Here is a 21,015-nt window from a genome sequence, read left to right on the forward strand (position 1 = left end):
CACTACCCAAAGTTCATGACCATAGGTGAGGGTAGGGGCGTAGATTGACCGGTAAATCGACAGCGTCACCTTCCAACTCAGCTCCTTCACCACGACGGTCCAGTACACCGACTGCGTAACTGCAGACGGTGCACAAATCTCTCTGTCAATCTCACGCTCAATCGTTCCCTCACTCGTGAACAAGATTCCGAGATATTTCAACTCCTCCACCTGAGGCAGGACTTCTCCACCCACCCGGAAAAGGCACCCATTGGAGAACCATGGCCCCAGATTTGGAGGTGCTGATTCCATTCCCAGCCACACTCTTGGCTACAAATTGTCCCAGCACATGCTGAAGGTCCTGGACTGATGAAGCCAACAGGACAACGTCATCTGCAAAAAGCAGAGAGGAAATCCTGTGGCTCCCAGACTGGAACCCCTTTGGCCCCTGGCTACGCCTAGAAACCCTGTCCCTAAAGATTATGAACAGAACCGGTGACAAAGGGCAGCCCTGCCGAGGTCCAACATGCACTGAGAGCAGGTCTGACTTACTGGGCCATTTTTGGTTTGAATGGATCTACTAGTTTTCCTTTTGTCTAACCTGAAAGTTGTTCTTGAGGCAGCGTTTACCGGTATTAGAATGCAGTGAATCCAACTGTTTATTTGAAATTTAGTTTAATGATGGTGTTGCTTGACTTTCTCACACTGCCTGTTCAAGGTGGGACTAATTGTACCTCTGAACAAGCACTAAAGCTGAATCCAGGGTGGATGTGTACATTTGTATTTGTGTTCATGCATGACTCCATCTGATCAGGATAAATGAGTAAATTGTTTTTTTTTTCTCTCTGTGGTTTCTGTGTACCTTTTACGGTTTAACTTCTGTGTGAAAAGCAAGTCTTTGCTAAAAAATGACTCCCCTACTTTCAGGGTCTGCAGATTGTGCTTCCTCCCATTTAACCCTGACAGTTTTAGCTCAATATTCAAAGTAATTTTCGCAAATTAATTTTAGGTGCCTAAGGCTGTGTTCATAGTTTTGTGAACATTGACAACAAAAAGCATTTTGAAACAGTGATGTCGCTTTAACAATGATGTAACAAAAAGGTGAAAATACAAGGGCCTATGTCAGAAAGGATGCTCAAGAAACCCTTTCCCATTAAAAATCATGAATTCTGATTTTGGTTCTGTCAGCTCTGGCATCTATCCTTCATACGCTCCTGGTATCCTTTCTTGTCTGAGTTCCCCCCCTCGTTTACCCGCAGGTTTCTGTCTATGTTGTGTCTCATAACCAGTTATTAAGGTTTCCCTTACAATTATTTTAATCTCTCTCTTTCATGCAGGTAGTGCCTCAGGGGGACTAGCAAATGCCAATTTTTCAAATTTTGACAGCTTCCCCAAATCATGTAGTGCTGACTTTGGATCCATCAGTTCCTCCCAGAGGTGGAAAAAGTACAAAAATATTGTACTTAAGTAAAAGTACAGATTTTCTGCTTGAAAATTACTTAAGTAAAAGTAAAAAGTACCCATTAAGAACATTACTTAAGTAAAAGTACAAAAGTACCTCAAATTAGATAAAATAAAGTACCAAAAGTACATGGTGTAAAATGTACTTGAGTACACAAGTAAAAAGTACAAAGTACAAAGTTCTTTTCAAAAGGATTGCAAAGAAATGAAGTCCCAACATTGTCATGCTGTCGAAAGTGGCTTTATTCCAAGAATTTGCTTACAACTCTAAATAATGGTGATATTATTCTGACCCCTTTAGCGTTTGTCTCCATTACCCCATTTTAATTTCTCCCTTTGCTCATCACTGCTGCTGTACCCCATTGGCCCCGCTGACAGGTCCACCCCCAGCCTGTAGTATGCAGTGACAACATTAAGCAACCCCAGCTGATAAAGGATGAGACTCTTGAACTGATTGAACTTTTAAATGCCAAAACCACCTTAGAAGGGGTGGAATGAAAGAATGGTGCCCATGGACTCTCCCTGGGATGATGATGGTGGAATAGGTGGAAAAACACAAAAAAACACTACAATTTTTACATATGGCTGTTGACGAAAACAACTGAGAAACCATACTGTAACTATAGGAAATAAAGTTTTAAACCAACTGTTTTTAAACCAAACCTAATGGATAGGTTCCTGTATCTATTCTGTACTGTATTCTTAACTAACACGTAGGCTAAGATTATTTATGAACGATCTAAACCCATCCATTTTCAAACCTCACAATGTAATTTATGCTTGACTGTACGCAAACTGGCTGTTTATCTGTCTACTGTTGAGCTTCAACAGCAGTTGGTTCTCAAAATTGCGAAAATCTATCCGTGCTCTTCTTGGGCTGAAGACCTGTCCTGCGGGGCTGAACAGTCGTTCACAGGCTGCAGAGGCAGGTAGAGGAGTGTTTAGCTTGACAGACAACTTGCAGAGAGCGGGGTACAACTTCAGTGCAGTCATTTGATCTGCTGAAAGGGCCAGGTATCCATCCAGTTTATGGCGCTGTCTTGGTTCACAGTTTGCTTTTCTTCTGAGCGTGTGTCGTTCCTCCTCCATTTTCAGCACTGCTTGTGTCTTCAAAGTAGCCACGCAGCAGAACTCCGCCCACTTTGGAGCGCAGCCCCTTATAGGCTACTCTATGGGCCCGATTTACTAAGATCCTAAATAAAGAGTACTAAATTGCGTGTGCACTGAAAAAGTTTGCACGTGCTGTTGTTGTCTGTTTTGCAGGTGATCAACTAAGATTGCGTGCGCAATTGATAACAGGTGCAAACCGCAGTATTTAAATGAGGTGTTGCGTGTCTTACGGTTTGCGAGCGCAAAATTAAATTTGACGAGTTGGAGTTAGAGATATTAGTGGAAGAGGCAAATTGTTGTGCCGTATTCAGCACCCCTGCCGTGAAAAGCACCCCCTCGTATATTCAATGATAAGTAGACCAAGAAAAAAAACAACACACTGACACTTCAATATATTTATATATACACACTCACACAAACACATACTTAGGAGTTTATATTATATATATATATAAAATTATATATATGATTTATTTATTATCACAAATAAAAAAATGAAGGTGCCTCCTGTGGCAACCTTTTGCTGAATAATACTCGATTTAACATTCAAATAAAATATTTCTCCTTTTGCATGTGGAGAATCCTCACCACAAGTTGAGCCATCCCCACCCCAGTCCTCAAATCAGGCACCAACAAGCATCCCTGCGTAATGCTGGGCAGATTAGCACCTTCCTTTCGAACGTATTAAATACAGACGCAATCACAAACCCCGCAAAAACTTTCAGGCTTGGTAAATCTCATTGCGCGTGGTAAATGGACCAATTTGCATCTTTCCCTCCCAGTATTTAGCGATTTCTGGCGGGTACGCCCCATATTGATTATTCATCAGGGCAAAAGTACTAAATGGATTGCGTGTGCTATTTTGCTCATTTGAGAGGCGCAGTCCTCTTTGCACGCTGTTAGTAGATCAGCTTGCACATTGGTTTGCGGGTGCTGTCAAGTTTGCACACGTTTTTACGCACACAAACCTTTAGTAAATCGGGCCCTATGAGCGCAGCCCCGGTGTGCTGTTCTCACGGCAATAGCCTACATTTTCATTTAATGTAAGACTTTAATTTGTAGCGAGTAACGACGTGTCCAATTTTAAATATAGTGGATTAAAAGTACGCTTTTTTTTTTTTCCTTGAAAATGTAACGAAGTAAAAGTACAGAAAAATAAAAGTATCAATAAAAGTACAAATTCTCAAAAATCTTACTTAAGTACAGTAACGAAGTACTTGTACTTCGTTACTTTACACCACTGGTTCCTCCTCCCAGACTGTACAGAGTACTAGCGTTCCTACTGATGGATATGGAGCCCTGGCTGACTTGGATAACATGTTTAGCTTTGGCAAGACAGAGCAAGGTAAACATTTCCAGCCTAGCCTTTTTCTTCAAGCTCAACTGTAAGGCTATGATAACTGGCGGACAGAAAAAGCGGCAACAAAAAAATGCCCCAAAAAACAAATGATGAGCTCCATAAATGTAAGCTCCTGCTAGTTTCGTCTTGTCATGGCAGTGTCAGGCATAGACTCTAACAACGAGGCTGATTTACAAAAATATAATTTCAATATTTGCCACAGCATTTTAAATCGGCCTTGAATCAGTTGTATTTAAAAACAGCAGTATCTTTTGTTTTTATTTCTCCCGGTAGCCGGTACCCTGGCCTCAGTGACACCGCATAAAGACAACAGGCCACTGGAATCGGTGAAATTAACTCCTTACTTTAAAAGAATCATGCGTACCATGTTTTGAATACTCAAGCGTCTGTGATTTGATACTGTGTTGATTGTTGTTGGTTTTTTCAGATAACTGTATTTGTGTGCTTAAAAATGACTGAACACTCATTCTCCATTATCTTGATTAGGATGAATATGGCAGCTATCTCAAGATCTTTTGTTTGTGTGTTTTTTAAAGTTGATCTTTATTTCAACGTTAGTTGAGCTAAAGTAGATGTAATCCAGCTCTGCTCTCGTGTGCTTCTCCTCCAGGAGGAAGTGCGGTGAGCTTATCTGCATCGACGGCAGCAGGTTTGCCTCAGAAGCAGCCAGCAGCTCTAGTGGGGGGCGACCGCTATGCTGCTCTGGCTGAGCTCGATACGGTCTTCAGCCCCTCAGTCCCTGCCGCCAGTGTTTACAACACATCCACCACCTCACAAGGGTGAGACGCCACATTTACAAGTTATCACACTATTATGATGGTGGCCGATGGTAAATCTTGTCCTGCAGCAGTTCAGTCTAATTCATATGAGAGGTTATATTTATATTTGGTGTCTAAAATTTATTTATTTGATATCAATGGCTCTGGATCAGTTTCTTAGTGTAGCGCAGCGAAAATGTCTATGTGATCATTGACGCACAAGGTCATGAAAGTATGGATACGAACAACCACATTCCTTTCAGTCAAAGGTTTTCCCGATAGTCCATGTCCTTCATTTTATCTTGGGTGTTGACTTTGTGACACCGTAGGGGGATGTTTGGCTCAGAGATGGGCGTGTCCACAGCACAACCACAGCAGCCCATGCCTCCCATGGCTCAGAGTTTTGGAGGTGAGTGACCTAAAAAACTGTTGTTTGATGACAGTAATTTTTTCAGAAGACAAAATTGTGTGTGTGTTTGATTGTTTAAGATTTAGTCAGATTTTATTTTGTTGTTTGTAACCACTGTCTCATGTTTGGTGACTTGATATTTTTCTCCAGGAGCACAGTCAACCAATCCATTTGTAGCTGCTGGTGTTGCTGCAGCAGCAGCTCCTACCAACCCATTCCAGTGCAATGGCAGAGCAGCAAATGTGGCAGCTGCGGCAGGTTTGTTAATCTATTCTGTTGCCTGTGTGTCTATAAATCAATTTATTTCACTAATAGTTCAGTTCCGATGGAATTCTATTAATGAGTAAAAATGTGTCATGTCAAATTATTATTAAGAAAGTTTTAATTCTATTTTTTTTTTGTTTTTTGTTTTGCACATCTGAAGTGGCAAACTTTGTCTAGCATGCTAGCCCGTGCAACAGAATATAGCTTAGATTACAGCTGCAAACATAGGGGCAAACTACCAAAAAAGAAACATAAAGACGTCTGACAGTCTCCCAAGATTCCCTCTGGAGTCGGGTAGCAGAACTGGTGTTGCCTTTGAAAATTGTGCACAAGATAGATAACACCACCATTGTCAGAAATGGCAATTAGCAGAATTTGAGATAATCTCTGATTGTTTTTACCATGCTGGACAGGTTTGATGAGTGTTCTTCAATGGGAAAGTTATACTCCCTCCTTCGGTAGGTCACATTGTGCCCTCTGCTTCCCTTTCATACTGTTTTTGCATCGATCTAGTAGTGGCTAATATTTGTGGTCTTTTAGAAGAACTAGAAAATGTTGCTGTCACCTTGAAGGAGAATGGATGATGTGCCTGAGCTGAAAGAGTTTCTTGTGAGGAAATCTTAGCTTTAGCTTCAGTGTTTCTTTATAATTTCAAATAAATAATTTGAAGGGGGCACGGTGGCGCAGCTGGTAGTGCAGTCGTCTCACAGCATGAAGGTCCCGGGTTTGATTCCCGCCCGGGGACGCTGTGGGCGCTGAAGTGCGTGTTAAGTTCCCCCATGACTTCAGTGCCTACACCCTGGGTGGGGTTGGCGAAAGGGCCTTTCTGTGTGGAGTTTGCATGTTCTCCCCGTGTTCCCTTGGGTAGCTAAAGTGAGCTACCCTCACAAAAACATGCACACAGTCCTGGGCTACACATGCCACCTCTGGCCAGCCGGGGCGCCAGATGGGGTGGGGAGGATCTGGCCGGAATAACGTGATCCTTCCACGCGCTACGTCCGACCGGAGAAACCCCACCCTGTCTGGTGGAAAAAAAGCGGTCAGGTCACTCCTCAAGTCAGGAGAAGACCTGAGCTCAGTGCAGGCCCTCCCGGGGTTGGTAGAGGGAGCAATGCCCAGGACTGTTAGGTATGAGCACTAAACTAAAACTAAGTGTAGTGTTTTTATATTAATTGTGTTATTAGGAATTAGGAAACATAGCTGAATTGATAAATACTAGCAAATAAAATACAGGTATCTTGGATTCATACTGCCCATAATGAAATCAAAGTCATAGTAAATATTAGCTTCCCTTTTAGCTTGTTAGCATTTTTGTTGTCATCCCAGCTCTTCTGATTTGGGCTTGTTTTACTGACGCTGAACTGCTTCCTAATCAACCCATCCAAGGGTTTAAATTCTTGAATGAATATTTATGTTGTAGTGTGGCAGTGTTTGTGTAATATGCTACCTTTTTAAAAGCAGAGGTGTGTGTGTGTGTGTGCTGTATAATTCTTACATTACATACAAAAGCAATAGGTCTAAACTTCAAACCACCTTTTGCTTATTGTATGCTTTAAAGTGTTCAGTCTGGGCTAGTCTTCTGTAACCTGTTGCTGTCCTGCACTGTTGCAGCATCTTTTGGAACAGGCTCCATGAGTATGCCCTCTGGGTTTGGGAATGCTGCAGCCTACAACCTTCCCACCAGCTTTAGTGGAACATTCCAGCCACCCTTTCCTGGCCAGGCTCCCTTCCCTCAGCCTCCTGCATTTCCCCAGCAACCCAACGGTGTGTGTCTGTCTGTGTGTAGATCATGTACAATCTACTTGTATGCCTTAACGATTCACCAGACTAGTAGTCATTGAATTTTGTTACTTAAATGCCATATTAGAATAGGTCTAGCTCAGGAGTCGGCAACCCAAAATGTTGAAAGAGCCATATTGGACCAAAAACACAAAAAACAAATATGTCTGGAGCCACAAAAAATGAAAGGTCTTGTATAAGCCTTAGAATGAAGGCAAATGGTGAAAGGAGAAATGTGGAGAAAAAAGTCAAAATGTGGAGAAAAAAGTCAAAATTTCGAGAAAAAAGTCAAAATTTCGAGAATAATGTTGAAGTACAATCTCGAGAAAAAAGTGGAAATGTTGAGAAAAAAGTCAAAATTTCGAGAAAAAAGTCGAAATGTCGAGATTAAAAAGTAAAGGAAAAAGGAAGAGAAAAAAAGAGAAAAGAAGAAAAAAAAACAAAAAAAAGAGAAAATAAAGAGAAAAAAACAAGAAAAAAACAAGAAAAAAGAAGAAAAAAAGGGAAAAAAAGAAGAAAAAAATGTCAAACATTTTTGAAAAAGCTCCAGGAGCCACTAGGGCGGCGCTAAAGAGCCGCATGCGGCTCTAGAGCCACGGGTTGCCGACCCCTGGTCTAGCTTGATTTGTAAGTAAATGTATTGCATGATGACGATAATCATATTTGTCATTTATAATAATAATCATGTCAATCAGGTGGAGGATTCCCAGCATTTGGCCAGGCCAAGCCTGTTGTGACTCCTTTTGGACAAGTGATGCCAGGAACTATGGTCCCTAGCAACCCCTTTCTGGTTAGTGTGGTTTACTGTACTATATCAGACCTGAAACATGTACACCAAAATGAAACAAGAGACTTCCATTCCATGAGAGGATTTTATTAATACACATATGTTTTGTTTTGCTTGCTGTGAAACAGAATTAAGATATTCTGCTTACTTCACCTTTCTTTTATGAAAACTTCACATAATAAAGCAATAGTTTAGCTTTCATTCTGTTATATGGTGATTTCTTAGATAAGTATGGTCTCATTCCAGGTAACAGTTTAGCTGCTGTCAGTTCAGGTTTTCATTCAGCATTAAGACACTAGTAACACGTCAAGCATTGAGATTAGGGCTGCAGCTATCGAATATTTTAGTAATCGAGTATTCTACTGAAAATTCCATCGATTAATCGAGTAATCGGATAAAACATATTTGTTTAGTTAAAGAGCAATTATAAATATACATAAGATGTTAGATGTTAATTGACATCAAGACTAAATTATATAATCCAGTAGGTTCATGGCTGTTCATTTAAAAACCCTGAACTTACACCAGTCGACCAAATTCACTGCCTTCACTCAAAAAACTAAGGCTCTTACCAAGAAATGTTCTTATTTCTAACCTAAAAATGCCATTTCACCTGATAACACACATCACTTAAAAGATTAGGTGTTTTTCCCACGTGTTTCAATTGAACTTTCATTTGTGTCAAGCAAATTTTAAGTTGTAGTTAAGTTTTAAGTTAGAGTTTTGGCAGTGTTAATAAACTGTAAATAAACTTCTGAGACCTGCTGTATTGGAGCACATTAGACACCAGTGCTGCTTGTTTTATCCATGAATGACTACAGAGATAAAATGAAATGAAAACTACCCAGTTAGCTTTATTACGTTTTTATTTTTCTGACATTTTCTGCCTTTTCTTTTAGTTAAAACTGTAGCGGGAACAGAGGTTTATGTACCGGGTAAAGGCTGATTTATGGTTCCGCGTTACAACAACGCAGAATGGTGCGCGTCGCTGCGTACCCTACGCCGTAGGCTACGGCGTAGCCGTGGCAACGCCAGCCGGACCGCCGCTCTCCGCCCTCGCCGGAGAGCGCCGTTGGCTCTGCGTCGATTTAACGCGGAACAATAATTTTGGCTTTAGAGGGGGAACATAGGGAACGGACCAGAAGAATATAGCGTGGATTAAAAATAAAAGTTAAGCACTGAACTACATGTGTCTCCCGTCTGGGCCATTGCAGACTGCCTGAGCATGATGTTACTAAAACCAAACATACCCGCCGCCTCTTTCTCCCCCCTTTAACGGCGCAGCGTCGGCGTGTTGTGTCGCATTAAATGTGGTCCGGGCGTAATACGAGGATTTAAGCTGGTGAAATTAAACGAAAAAAATAAAAAATAAATTAAACGATTCCTCGAGGCAGAGAAAATTCCTCGATCATTTTTTGTAATCGAATTACTCGAATTATTCGAGGAATCGTTTCAGCCCTAATTGAGATTCAGATTGAGATGTTGGTTTCGTCCTCTTTGGGTTGAAGTTAATTCTGGTCTCCAGACTATATCCAGCAAACTCACAAAAGGCTTCTCTGTTAATTCTTATAATGTAAGTAAGTGTACTAGTTCACTTTGACCCTTCTCTGAATTCTCTTTTCCAGGGATCAGGTCCACCTGCACAGTACCCGGCAGGAGGCTCCTCAACAAACCCATTCTTATAGCAATCCATCCAGCCAGCTGCACTACAGGGTCAACAACTGGCGCGCTTGCACCTATTGCACTGTTTTGTTTCACAAGTAGCTTTAAAAAACACAATGTTTGTAAGAATTTGTATTTTCTATCGCAGTTTGTCACAAATGGAACAATATGTGAGACAGTGATGCCCGGGGCTATGACTCGACATGATGGTGTGTTCGGAGGGAGAGGTTGATCCTCTCCTCTCTATTTAACCTGTGAACTGGCCTAGCCTCTACTGAGCCACAGTGTATAATCAAACTGGCTGAAAACTAAGTTATTACGTACAGTATATCCCATTCATTATGCTGCAATTCTGTACATATTAATTTTCTTTTAGAAGATTAGCTCTTTGTGCATATCAGTATTTGTAAACCACAAGATTTGTTAAGACAGTTGTTGCTTGGGTACTGCCAGTTACTGTATTTGTTCAAAGCAAAACTGTTTATTTGTGCAGAATTCGTTTTTGGGTAAATTGTTCTCATGAAAAAAATGCTGAAAGAGAAGAAAACAAATCGATGCTGCATCTGGGGACATGTTTATCCGCCATCCCCTGCCCTGCTGACAGTGACCATGGTCATACTTTTGAACAACAGTCAACCACAAGCACGTGGAGAATCAGAACTCCTGATTGACTGAAAATCACTTCCATTGGATATGAAATAATTTAAGTTAATGTGTAAATATATACAGTATATATATTAAAATGAATTCTAAATAACAAATGACCAAAGCATTCATTTGTGTATATGTATGAAAAGTCTTGTTTATACTCAAAAACCGATTTGTTTCAGTCAGTAACTTTTTTTTTTACTTTTAACCCATTATGACCTGATGCAACATATGACATAAACTATTACAACTCCAATAAAACAAAATCTTGATGTGCATAAAGGAACTGGCAGTACTTTACTCTAAAAGCAGGTTAACTGAAATGATTTCTAATTTCTTTGCAGGCTGAAAAGATAAAAGCTCTGAGTGGGAAACTATGTTTTTGGGAAAATCTTTCATAGGATTTCTTTTTTTAATAACAGCAAAACACGGGTCATAATGGTTTAAAATGACATGGCCACAATGTGCTGCGGAAACTCAGCTGATTAGCTCATTTTCCAGTGTTGTCGTGTTCAGAATTTGTGTTCTTCACTGACTGGAGAGTCTTTTTTGTCTGACTGTCTCTCTGGTCGGCTTCTCTGGGTTTTCCAAATGTTAAAAAGTCCTCGAATTGAAAAAATCACAGAGATGGCAGAGAAGTAACTCGAGTATATGATGAACTGCAAAAGAGCACACATTAAAAAATTATAAACGGTAAGCTACATGCTTGCAAAACTCTCTCGGTACATATTTTGAGTAGGCTGCTCACCTGAGGAATGATGGAGAGACCCAGGCCTCCACTGTCTACCACAACAGAAGTGATAATTGTCTGAAGAGCCAGCGCTCCAAAGTTGTTTACCCCAAAAACCAGCGCATATCTTTCCATTGAAAGGTCAGCTGCAATCTGATACCTAGGAGTGGAGGTGAACAGTTGTGTGTTTCAGTTGTCTTTTTTTGTGTTTGCAACAAAGTTTGGAGAAAAATACCCCAATCAGCCACAACTTCCTTACAAAATACTCAAAGAGCACTGAGTCTGAAGTGTTCATTGGGTCTGCAAACATCCCAGATACATTGTTAATGGGGCCTGCTGGCAGCTGTGGAAGCAAGCTTAATCCCAACAAACCCCACAACCAACAGGGTCCAAAGGAATCCTGGTGACAGAAACTCCAGGACACCCTCGGATGTTCTTTGTCTCTAGACCCTGAGTGATCGGAGCTCTCTTGGGAGCACCAGGACCTGCACAATATTAAGCGATTGGTCCTAGTGTCATGGCTGACTGGTGTATATCCCCATAGTGTGAGATAAACAGTAACTCTTACATGGCTATTGTTATCAGTAGCATGTACAGACACTTGAACACAGTGTAACCGCTGTAGCAGGCCCAGATGTTGTTGGTAAAAGTCATGAGAAAGAGTGAAGCTGCCCCGAGTCCAGAGAAACCACCCAAGGCCAGCTCCCCCCAGTGCTCCCATCTCACCTCCGTGAACCCTATGCCATAGGCTGTCGCTGCACCTGGGAGACAGGTAACCAGTTTAGGACAATCATAATACAGATTTGAGCTGTTCAAGCACCTCAAAATGGTATATGTATCCCCAATATCCTCCATTTGCTTTTAGGCTTTCAGTTCTAGTCGATGTCCTGCACAGTATATCTCATATTGCTTACTCAGAAGGTTTGATGCTGCCTCCACGCCGCCGTTGTAAACGCTGAAGTTCTGAGAAGGCTGCACGTGTTCCCACAACACCTGTGCACCATAGCAGGGGATATAAGATTACAGACTCATCATACTTGCTGGCCCAGTAACGGCATCAGTACAGTCAAACTTTATCATTTGTTGTCGAACTATTTAACATCTTACTGTACTTGAAAGATAGGAAGTATAAGATTCATACTAAAAAATGTTGTCCCTATCTTCTTTTATCCCTTTGTCAAACCCAACCATGGTGACAGCCGTTTTTTTTTTAACCTACTCTGAGCAGTGTCCCGGTTTAAATTTTTAACTGGGTTGAGAGGATAAAAATAAATCTCACTTATGAGGGAATGTCCCTATTATGGTAATCAATTTAAAAAAAATGTTGAACTGCTTTTTATTCATTTATATATATTATCAATATTTTTTTTATATGTTGAAACACTCGTTACCTTGTGGTTGGTGAAAGATTTTTTTTTTTTTTTTTTTGCATTTTGGTTTTCACACTGCAAAAACTCAAAATCTTACCAGGAATATTTGTCTTATTTCTAGTTAAAATGTCTCACTTTTAGTCAAAAAATCTCATTACACTTAAAACAAGAGTCATTATCAGAAAAATAATTTATTTGACAATTTTCACCTGTTTCAAGTAAATTTTCAGTGGAAATAAGCATAAAAAGTAGAAAAAAAGATTTATCTTCTCATTACAAGCAAAACAATCTTGTTCCACTGGCAGATTTTTCTACTTATTTTAAGTGAAAATCTACTTGAAACAGGTGAAAATTGTTGTTTTTTCTAGTGATGAGTCTTGTTTTAAGTGTAATGAGATTCTTTGACTAAAAATGAGACATTTTAACTAGAAATAAGACAAATATTCTTGTTAAGATTTTGAGTTTTTACAGTGCATGTTTTCTGTGCTGTTTGATCATCAAAGCTTTGTACTTCTCCCCTCTTCCGCCCCCTTGCGACTGACCTGCACATAATTGACAACCTGGTTATATCCACACGTGGCCATCGCCCACCACAGCGACCAGTAGAGCAGCTGCCTGGAGGTGTAACACTGGCGGAAGTCCCTCCACAGCTGCAGGATGACTTGGCTGCAGGTGTTTGTGCCCTCGCGTCCGTCACGCCTTGCCACATTTGACTCTCTCTCCGCCTCATCTGCCGTTTCTCCCGTCTCCGTTTCCTTCCTTATTTCGTTCAGGGTTGTGCCCGATCCTTCTGCTGCATCCGCAGATCCAACTGTGTGCCCCTGTTTGCCCTCCATGGCGGATGTCTGCCCCGAGTGTTTTTGGTGGAAGAACATGCTGTGACGTGGCATAGGCAGGAAGAAGGAGGTGAAGAGAGCCATGCCAGTGAGAACCAAAGTAAACACCAGGGTGTTGTTGTAGGACATGAGGTTGAAGCTGACGAGCAGCTGGCCCAGCACCGAGCCCGTTGTGTATCCCAGGAGCTGAACGCTGCGGCTGTAAGACGTGGCCTTCCGGTATCTCTTCAAATCGATCACACTGTAATAAATAAACTGTCAGATCTGTTCCAAGCACGCACAATCCAAACCCACTGCACCTGACAGTATCTTATGGTACATTACATGACCTGTAGATGTAGGAGTAATAGGCCACCTCACTGGCAGTCACCACCCCGTAGAAGAACTGCATGATCTGCATGGCTGGCACACTTCCTGTCCACTTCAACAGCGCTGTGGTGACCAAGAGTGCAACGGACTGGAACACCAGCACCGGCTTGTAACGCAGCCAGTCGGTGAGCAGGAACACCGGCACCAGCACCGACAGGTAGGAGTATGTCCACACCGGGAAAATCTGGTTGTTAACCTGCCAGGGAGAAACTTGTTACGGGGATGGTGTTGTGGAAGAGGCAGTCCATGTGCAGGAAGTGGAGAACTTCAGATTTTGTTCATGACACAACACTGATCTTATTTTCTTTCACTCAATAGGTTCAACAAAAATATTGCCTTAACTGCTTTGTCTTTTTTTTTTCTTAGTCCCTCTATTTTCAAAAACTCCAAAGTAATTTATATAAACATGATTAAAAACAATACAATGTTCATACCTGCATACAAGTCCTTTGTAGTCAGTAACTACCTGGTGTACGGAGCCAAAGAACGCTGCAGTTCTTGCCTCATATTCTTCGTCAGGCTTTTTTCTGCACCTACTTTAAGTCTCTGTTTATTTGTGAATATTTTACGTTTGCTTTATATTCAGTAAGAGAAAAGCATTGAAGTCAGATAAAGCAGAATGTTATAGTTCTTTACAGAATCACTTAAAAGCCATGACACAGTTCCCGGGGTCAGACCACTCACGACATCGTAACACTTCCACATGCTGGACAGCTCATGTAGGCTGTTTGGGATCATGAAACTTTCATGTTTTAAAACGTTTGTCTTTCCAATGTTATGCTGCAAGTTACACATAACTGTGCAAGCTCTCTTTTTAAAAATGTGTTTTAAGTCTAATCTGTTCTTTCTCACTCTTGACTGATTTGTATTTTGAGGGGAACCATAAACATTTCACCATTGCTGAATGTTATTTAATTATTAAAGTTGCTTATAACCATGTCTTAAGTGTTTTCAACTTTCTTAAATGCTGTATAACTATTGGTCAACCACTAACAGGAGAGGAAGTCCTCAAATGGAGGCTTACTTAACTTGCAACAAAATGGACCACATACTGAGATTTTCTATCAACAGCTGGAAAAACACAAATCCATCACCGGAAATCAGCTCAAAAGCTTTTATCTGCTAAACTTTTCATGGCCTGTGAACTGCTTATCAGTCAATTGTATGATTACTTTTTAATCTGTGGGGATGGAGGGCATATACGCGAAGACATTTAAAAGTCCTCAACAGTTATTGTAATATTTTGGTTAAGCTTGTTCGATTTAAATACAAATTCCACACACAGTCACATCCTCCAAGTATATGTTGTGAGAAAAGAAGGCAAAATTACAAAATAGGCTCATGCTCTAAATATTTATGGGCCAGACTGGGTTGGTTTATAGCAGTAAATTAAAGGCTGTATCATTACCAGAGAGTTTTACCACTCGGATGTAAAATATCGTGCATAACTGTAGATTAGCATTTATCAAAATGTTCAGTAAATGTTAATGACTCGATATGTAAGGCTATATGTAAAGTTGCCAGCATTAGGTTGGGTAACAAATGTGGACTAACAAACATCCAATATTGTACAAATTCCTTCATAACTGCTTGTTCCATATGTGTATTATGATAATTGTATTCTGACGCTGAAACCATCAAAGCATTAAAAAGATTTGTACCTGTTCAGTTGTCAGATTCTTGTCTGGTCCTGTCAGGAATGGTATGAGGAACGGCTCCAGCGGTTTAACTGTGCTAAAGAATCCATAGATGCACAGCAGAGTGGTGGGATACCTCCAGCTGGACCTCCACCTCTTCACCGTCTCCATCTTCTACCTGTTTCAGCGGCGTGTATGGGAAGTTGGGGTGCCGCTCTTCTGCTCCTGCCTGCTTCTCAGTAAAAATAAAGGTTTTCTTTGTGTTGTGTTAGTTAATCAATAACCCGGTCAAAGAGCAGCAGAGCCCTGGCGATTGTAAAACTCAGTAAGTAAGACACATGCAAGGACTTTATCTGTAATTAATATCAGATACAGTTAGATTTTATTATTCTCTTATAGAAAACACAAGGTCTTGAGGTCAGTCAGCAAGTACAGGCCAGTAATGCAGTCTATGTGGGATTGTTTTATAGCCACTGCTCAGAGACGTTCAGCACAGATCACCTCCACGCCGGGATCCACTTCAGGACTGTTCTGGTTCACACAGGCAGTGTAGAGCCCTCGTACCAGGAAGAGCAGGGAGATGACAGCATAGTAGCTGCCGTAAACGATGAACTGCAGACAGAGAGGGACTTCTGTCACCAGCTGCATTATTATTATGTTGTCCATGTCAAGGATTAAGCAGCATCAAACATGTCTGCATGCAATAGTCAAAGATGACCGCTAGGTGGTGCTCTATACACACATTTACCCAACAGGAAACTTGATTATTGTTATGGCTTGGACTGTTTCATTGTTACAGTAAGAAATGAAAACAAACGTGCCTGTGTCACAATGTCCAGCCCCAGAGCGGTTTCATCAACAACGGTGGCTGTAATGATGGTCTGCAGTGAGAGGGCTACAAAAGTATTGATCCCAAACATCAGAGCATAGCACTCCATGGAAAGGTTAGAAGCAATCTGAAATCTAAAAAAAACAACAACAACAAACAGAGATTATAATTAGTTCAGTATGATTAGGAAACAATAACCTTGGTTTATCAGGACAATAAAGCATGAATGTTGTTCCTTAATTGTAAGTTGGACTTTAATGTCATAATGACATGTTAAATAACATGTATACAATGTTAGCAAAAGGAATTTAAAAACAAGACAAAACTTAAAATAAAACAGAATTACTATAGTTTATGTGTAGACCAAAGAGTGGATCTACGTAAATTAAAACATTTCAGAGAGTTTCTCTTTTCAGGTTGTTCGTTTTATAATTGGTACTGGATTAAAGAAGACAATTTCTTTTTTAGTTGACACAATTTCTTAAAGTTTTAATACAATGGCTGTCACATGTTTTGATCCAAATACCATCAAGATACAATACAAGGTCCTTTGTTTGTTCAGTGTAATGTTAAAACTGTGTTCATAGCAGAGAGACACTCAACAACCTCCTCTGCAGAGGGTGCATGTTTTCAGGTCAGAGTACTGCTTTCTGCAGCCTACTTTCAAGGAACAACAAGTGCAAACTGATGCAAAGTTGGTATGAGGTGGGCAGGCTGGCTGTATTCTGACCTGGGTGTGAGATGCCAAAACTAACTTGACTCACTTAGAATGTCAGAGTTTTTGAGTTGATAAAGGATGCTCATTAAGGTCTTTGATTGATTAATTAGTTACATTTCTGATAATGATTAGACTTTTTTTTCTTTTTATACAGCTTATGATTCAGACACCAGAACATTTTTTAATTTTACTGCCAATTCATTTTTAATTTTGATTTGATTTTGAAGTTTGAGATCAGACCACATTTTTGGTTTGTATAGAATGGATTACATGTTTGTTGTAATGTGTAGTTCAATGCCTCACAGTTACACTCTTAGAAATCAGATAACTGTGTTGCTTTTCAACCCAAAATTTCCATCTTGCTCTAAATGCTTCTTGCTTCTAAAATTCTTTTTTCTTTATAATCAAAAGTTTTTTCAAATATTTTTTTTTGACACCTCCTGTATATCTTTATATTACTATATTGTTAGATTTGCAACTGTCAATCAGAAAGAGCAAGCAATGGATGAGATTAGTGGCTGAAAGTGTCTCCACCGATATGTGAGGTACCTGTGAGCTTACGTTGTGATGGTGATGAGAAACATGTAGCACGATTTGAATATCACATATGCAGCATAGCATGCCCAGATATTGCTGGTGAAAGCCATCAGAAACACAGCACCTGCCCCGACAGCCGAGAACAGCCCTAAAGCCAGCTCTCCCCACACAGCCCAGGCCACATTAATGTAGCCCACTGAGAAGGCTGCTGCAGCACCTGCACACGGATGAGAAACACGCAGCAATCAGTCTGTTGCTCCACTGTACGATGCCTCCACCGTGCATTTGTGTTATTTCTGCTATCCTCTCAATCCTTGTGTGTTGGTATTAACAAACCATCATTGCACTCCCAGGCCTTTTCTGCTCCTACAGCATGGTTTGATGAACCACTTGCACCAACCTCATGGATCAGTTATCAGCAATAATCAGGGAATCCATTACCTTTTGACCATCTCCTTAACTCAAGCAATTACTCATCCTCTTCTCATGCTGAGCCAGATTGAGCCCGGGCCAAATGAATCCTGCTATTGCTATTCCCTCTCAAAATCAATCATTTTCAGTGTAATCACTCATCACAGGAATGGGAAGCTTCGGTCCTCGAGGGCCGCTGTCCTGCATGTTTGGGATGTTTCCCTGTTTCAACAGACCTGATTTATATTAATGGTTATCATCACCAGTTCATCAGGGTCTGCACGACTCGATGTTGTCATTTGTGTCAGGATGTGATGAAATGAGAAAACATCTAACATGCAGGACAGCAGCCCTCAAGGGCCAGAGTTACCCACCCCTGACTCATCACATATTACTAAATACTTTATAATAGTTTTCTTTAACCCTCACAGTGCACTAAGGGTCAGAAAGACACCGCCAGTGTGCTGTGAGGGTTAAACTACATTTTTAGTCTGTGTGTCATCAGACTTTCTAGAACACTGTTGTGATGGAAACATTAGTGTTAGCCTGGGACACAGCCTGTGCAGACTCTAATTTTGTCTTTGAGAGTTTTGGCTCACACAGCTGCAGTGACCTGTCATGAGAAGCTTTAGTGTTTAGTCTTCATCATTTTGTGGTGTTCAAAGTAGTACGCATGCTGAAACTCTCACCTCTTCAGTCATGATAACTGGATGAATTCAGTTTCAGCTCAGTTAGTCACCCAGGTGGTTTAAACATGTAATACAGAGGTATTATATCTAATAATATACAATAATATATATAATTATTATTATTTTGTTCACTATATTGCAGTTCTGCTTCCATCTTCCTTCTCTATTCCGCAGTAATTAAACTTCTCCTTTAAGTTAGCAGTGCAGTAAAACCCAGTAATACTGTTTCTGTTAATCCTCTCTCCTACAGTGCAAGAATTGTGTAAAAAAGTAATTCTCAGTCTTTTAATCAAAATACTTTTATGTACATTGGTGTGCCTTTTTTTCTATAAATATAACATTTTAGTCCATAGGCACCTATTACTATATACAGAATAATGTATTTAGATAGATGGCTTGACCCACAAGACAGTTGTAGGATGATTTCAGTTTGATTTAGGTAACTTCTTGGCATTATTATTATTATTATTATTATTATTATTATTATTATTATTATTATTATTAATAAACCGATTAGATTCGGCCATGCAACATGGTACGAGGAAAAAGATGCTTGACAAGCATTCTTCATAAAACCTAAGAGGGACTGTCATAATGAGGTTTGGTCCAATTCTTCCTTTATAGTTTATCCCATTGACGTTTTTTCTCTTTTTGTTTATTAAAAGTTGAAGTTTACCGACAACAGAGCATGCAGCCTCGACTCCTCCATTGTAGATCGATGATGTGGCCGATGGCTCTATGTGGTCCCACATGAGCTGGACGTAGTTAAAGACCTGCACGTAGCCGGCTGTTGCCAGAGCCCACCACAAGGACCAGTAGATTAAATGCCTGCAAGGCGGAAAGATTACAATGAAAGTTTTAAATAGCCAACAACTACCCTATGAATAATTTCCAGAAAAATGCAGCAGTGAGTAATATTCTCATTTAATAACTTGCTGGTGTGTATGCTCTGTACTCCATTCATTTAATTTTAATTTTATTTACATAGTGTCTATTACAACATAAGTTGTCTCTAGGCGCTTGCCAGAGACCCAGTATGAATAAAACACATGAGAAAAGAACATGCCTGGAAGAGTAGGACTCTTTAAAGCTCTTCCAAAGCAGACGGACAGCAGAGGCCAAGTTTTTCCTGCTGCAGCAGCCGACACTGTCATCACGCTCCATCTTGTCCTCCTCTGGGGCTGCTTCATCCTTATCCATCACTGACTCCTCTGAGCTGTTGTCTTTGTGTGCTCCCCCCTTCTGGGCCTCCACGCCCAAAGCCTTTTCTCTTTTGAAGAACATACTTCTTTTGGGCACAGGCAACCAGAAAGAGATGAGAAAAGCTATGCTCACAATCCCCAGGGTTATAGTATTGATGTAGAAGTAGTCCAGTCCTGTTGATTAAAGCAGACGCTTACCAGTTCTTGCTCAAAACAGTGAGCATAATTCTGTACTGCTTCTTCAATATCTTTATTGCTCCAAAAGGCAAGTTTTTAGACTTTCTTGCCTGGCTATACCTATTATGTTTGTTTGAATGCATCAACCATCTTCTTAATGAATTGCAAACAGTAGTTATTGTAAGACGAGAAGCCCTACCTGCAAGAGAAACAAGTATCTGGCCCAGGCTGGCACCAAATGTGTATCCAGCCAGCATGGCGCTGCGCAGGTAACCAGTAGCTCTTTGGTAGTTTTCAATTGGAATCACGCTGTAAATATATGAGAAATAGGCCACCTCTGTGGAGGTCACAACTGCATAGTTGACCTGTTGATCAGATGGAACAGTTTTAATGAGACTGAGTAGATATTGGTGTTTTTTTTTAAATATATTAATCATTGTGTTGAATTTGGGCAGGCTTTAACGATTATTAACTCCTGCTGCTAGTCAATAACATGTCCAGAATTCTGTCTTCATGTCTGTAGCCAAACATATATATTAGTTTCTGAAGTTTTATAACATTTAGACAATCCAACTATGCCCTAATAATTGTAAAAAAAAAAAAAAAAAAGAAAGTTGTTTCCCACTGACCTGGAGGAAAGTCATTGCAGGGAGACCTGGGGCAAAGCAGAGTAGGATATAATTGGTGACAAGAAAAAGCCCCTGTACCACAATAATAGGTTTGTATCTGAGGAAGTCAGTCAAGAGGAAAACAGGGAATAGGAAGGCCAGGTAGGAATATGTCCAGATAGGAAAAAGGTAATTTGTAACCTGTGGGGGAAACAGAACAGGACAGAAGAAAATGTTTGTCTCTTCTTTGTGGCAGTAAAATACACTTGATAGAGACACGCTGGGTACATTATTGCACATACTGAACATTTGCAATTCTTACCACATCTCCAGAGATGTTCTTGTTCGGTCCAATTAAGTATGGTGTCAAGAAGGGCTCTGCTACTCTGCAGTTGGCAAAAAAGCCATAGAGTGACAGGACGGTGGTGGGATAAACCCATCCAGATGATTTCAGCGTGGCAAAGCAGCTCATGCTTTTATCTCAACACACTTCCCACACGGCTGGTTTTGGTTCGTACTTCCAAGAACAGCTTGATCTTAAATTAAAATCTGTCTGGGCTATCCACGGAGTGCCGTGAACTTGGCTCAAGTTATTGGTGCTCATCAGTAGCTATAATGTAAATACATAATCTTTATGATCTGCATGTGCTCTTGAAAGGATTTGTGAGCTGCAGACTTTGAACTG

General features: G+C 40.5%; 3 protein-coding genes across 13 annotated transcripts in view; 1 reads left to right on the plus strand and 2 right to left on the minus strand.

The window, feature by feature from the left end:
* agfg1a (ArfGAP with FG repeats 1a) overlaps positions 1-10,870 on the plus strand; it is a 40,346-nt gene extending 29,476 nt beyond the window's left edge. For 4 of the 9 annotated variants that reach the window (XM_061719156.1, XM_061719159.1, XM_061719158.1 and 1 more), the window contains 7 exons: positions 4,521-4,689; positions 4,998-5,077; positions 5,228-5,335; positions 5,755-5,799; positions 6,953-7,105; positions 7,816-7,910; positions 9,533-10,869. In XM_061719156.1, coding sequence (XP_061575140.1) covers positions 4,521-4,689; positions 4,998-5,077; positions 5,228-5,335; positions 5,755-5,799; positions 6,953-7,105; positions 7,816-7,910; positions 9,533-9,592 — 710 coding nt within the window. In that variant the 3' untranslated portion in view covers positions 9,593-10,869. Of the gene's footprint in view, positions 1-4,520; positions 4,690-4,997; positions 5,078-5,227; positions 5,336-5,754; positions 5,800-6,952; positions 7,106-7,815; positions 7,911-9,532 lie in introns of all 9 variants that reach the window. The other 5 variants (XM_061719155.1, XM_061719154.1, XM_061719162.1 and 2 more) reach the window with 3 other exon arrangements.
* On the minus strand, positions 7,984-15,341 carry slc19a3a (solute carrier family 19 member 3a). The gene is made up of 7 exons (XM_061719163.1): positions 15,184-15,341; positions 13,483-13,718; positions 12,860-13,394; positions 11,862-11,940; positions 11,516-11,708; positions 10,966-11,107; positions 7,984-10,876 (listed from the first exon to the last, which is right to left on the minus strand). The coding sequence occupies exons 1-7, from the start codon at positions 15,328-15,330 to the stop codon at positions 10,730-10,732; spliced, it is 1,479 nt and encodes a 492-aa protein (XP_061575147.1). The 5' UTR covers positions 15,331-15,341; the 3' UTR covers positions 7,984-10,729.
* A 163-nt stretch (positions 15,342-15,504) lies between these two features.
* slc19a3b (solute carrier family 19 member 3b) lies at positions 15,505-20,940 on the minus strand. 3 transcript variants are annotated; one of them, XM_061719164.1, is made up of 8 exons: positions 20,653-20,940; positions 20,352-20,531; positions 19,922-20,087; positions 19,410-19,719; positions 19,020-19,171; positions 17,268-17,460; positions 15,981-16,122; positions 15,505-15,771 (listed from the first exon to the last, which is right to left on the minus strand). In XM_061719164.1, exons 1-8 carry the CDS (start codon positions 20,800-20,802, stop codon positions 15,637-15,639), a joined length of 1,428 nt encoding a protein of 475 aa, XP_061575148.1. In that variant the 5' UTR covers positions 20,803-20,940; the 3' UTR covers positions 15,505-15,636. The 3 variants fall into 3 exon arrangements, with proteins under 3 accessions (XP_061575148.1, XP_061575150.1, XP_061575151.1); XM_061719166.1 differs by having other exon boundaries at positions 20,352-20,377; positions 20,653-20,937; XM_061719167.1 differs by lacking the exon at positions 15,505-15,771 and having other exon boundaries at positions 15,986-16,122; positions 17,256-17,460.
* Between the last annotated feature and the right edge of the window lie 75 nt (positions 20,941-21,015).

The sequence above is a fragment of the Cololabis saira genome, chromosome 4 (genome assembly GCF_033807715.1).
Source record: "Cololabis saira isolate AMF1-May2022 chromosome 4, fColSai1.1, whole genome shotgun sequence".
NCBI classification, from domain to species: domain Eukaryota; kingdom Metazoa; phylum Chordata; class Actinopteri; order Beloniformes; family Belonidae; genus Cololabis; species Cololabis saira.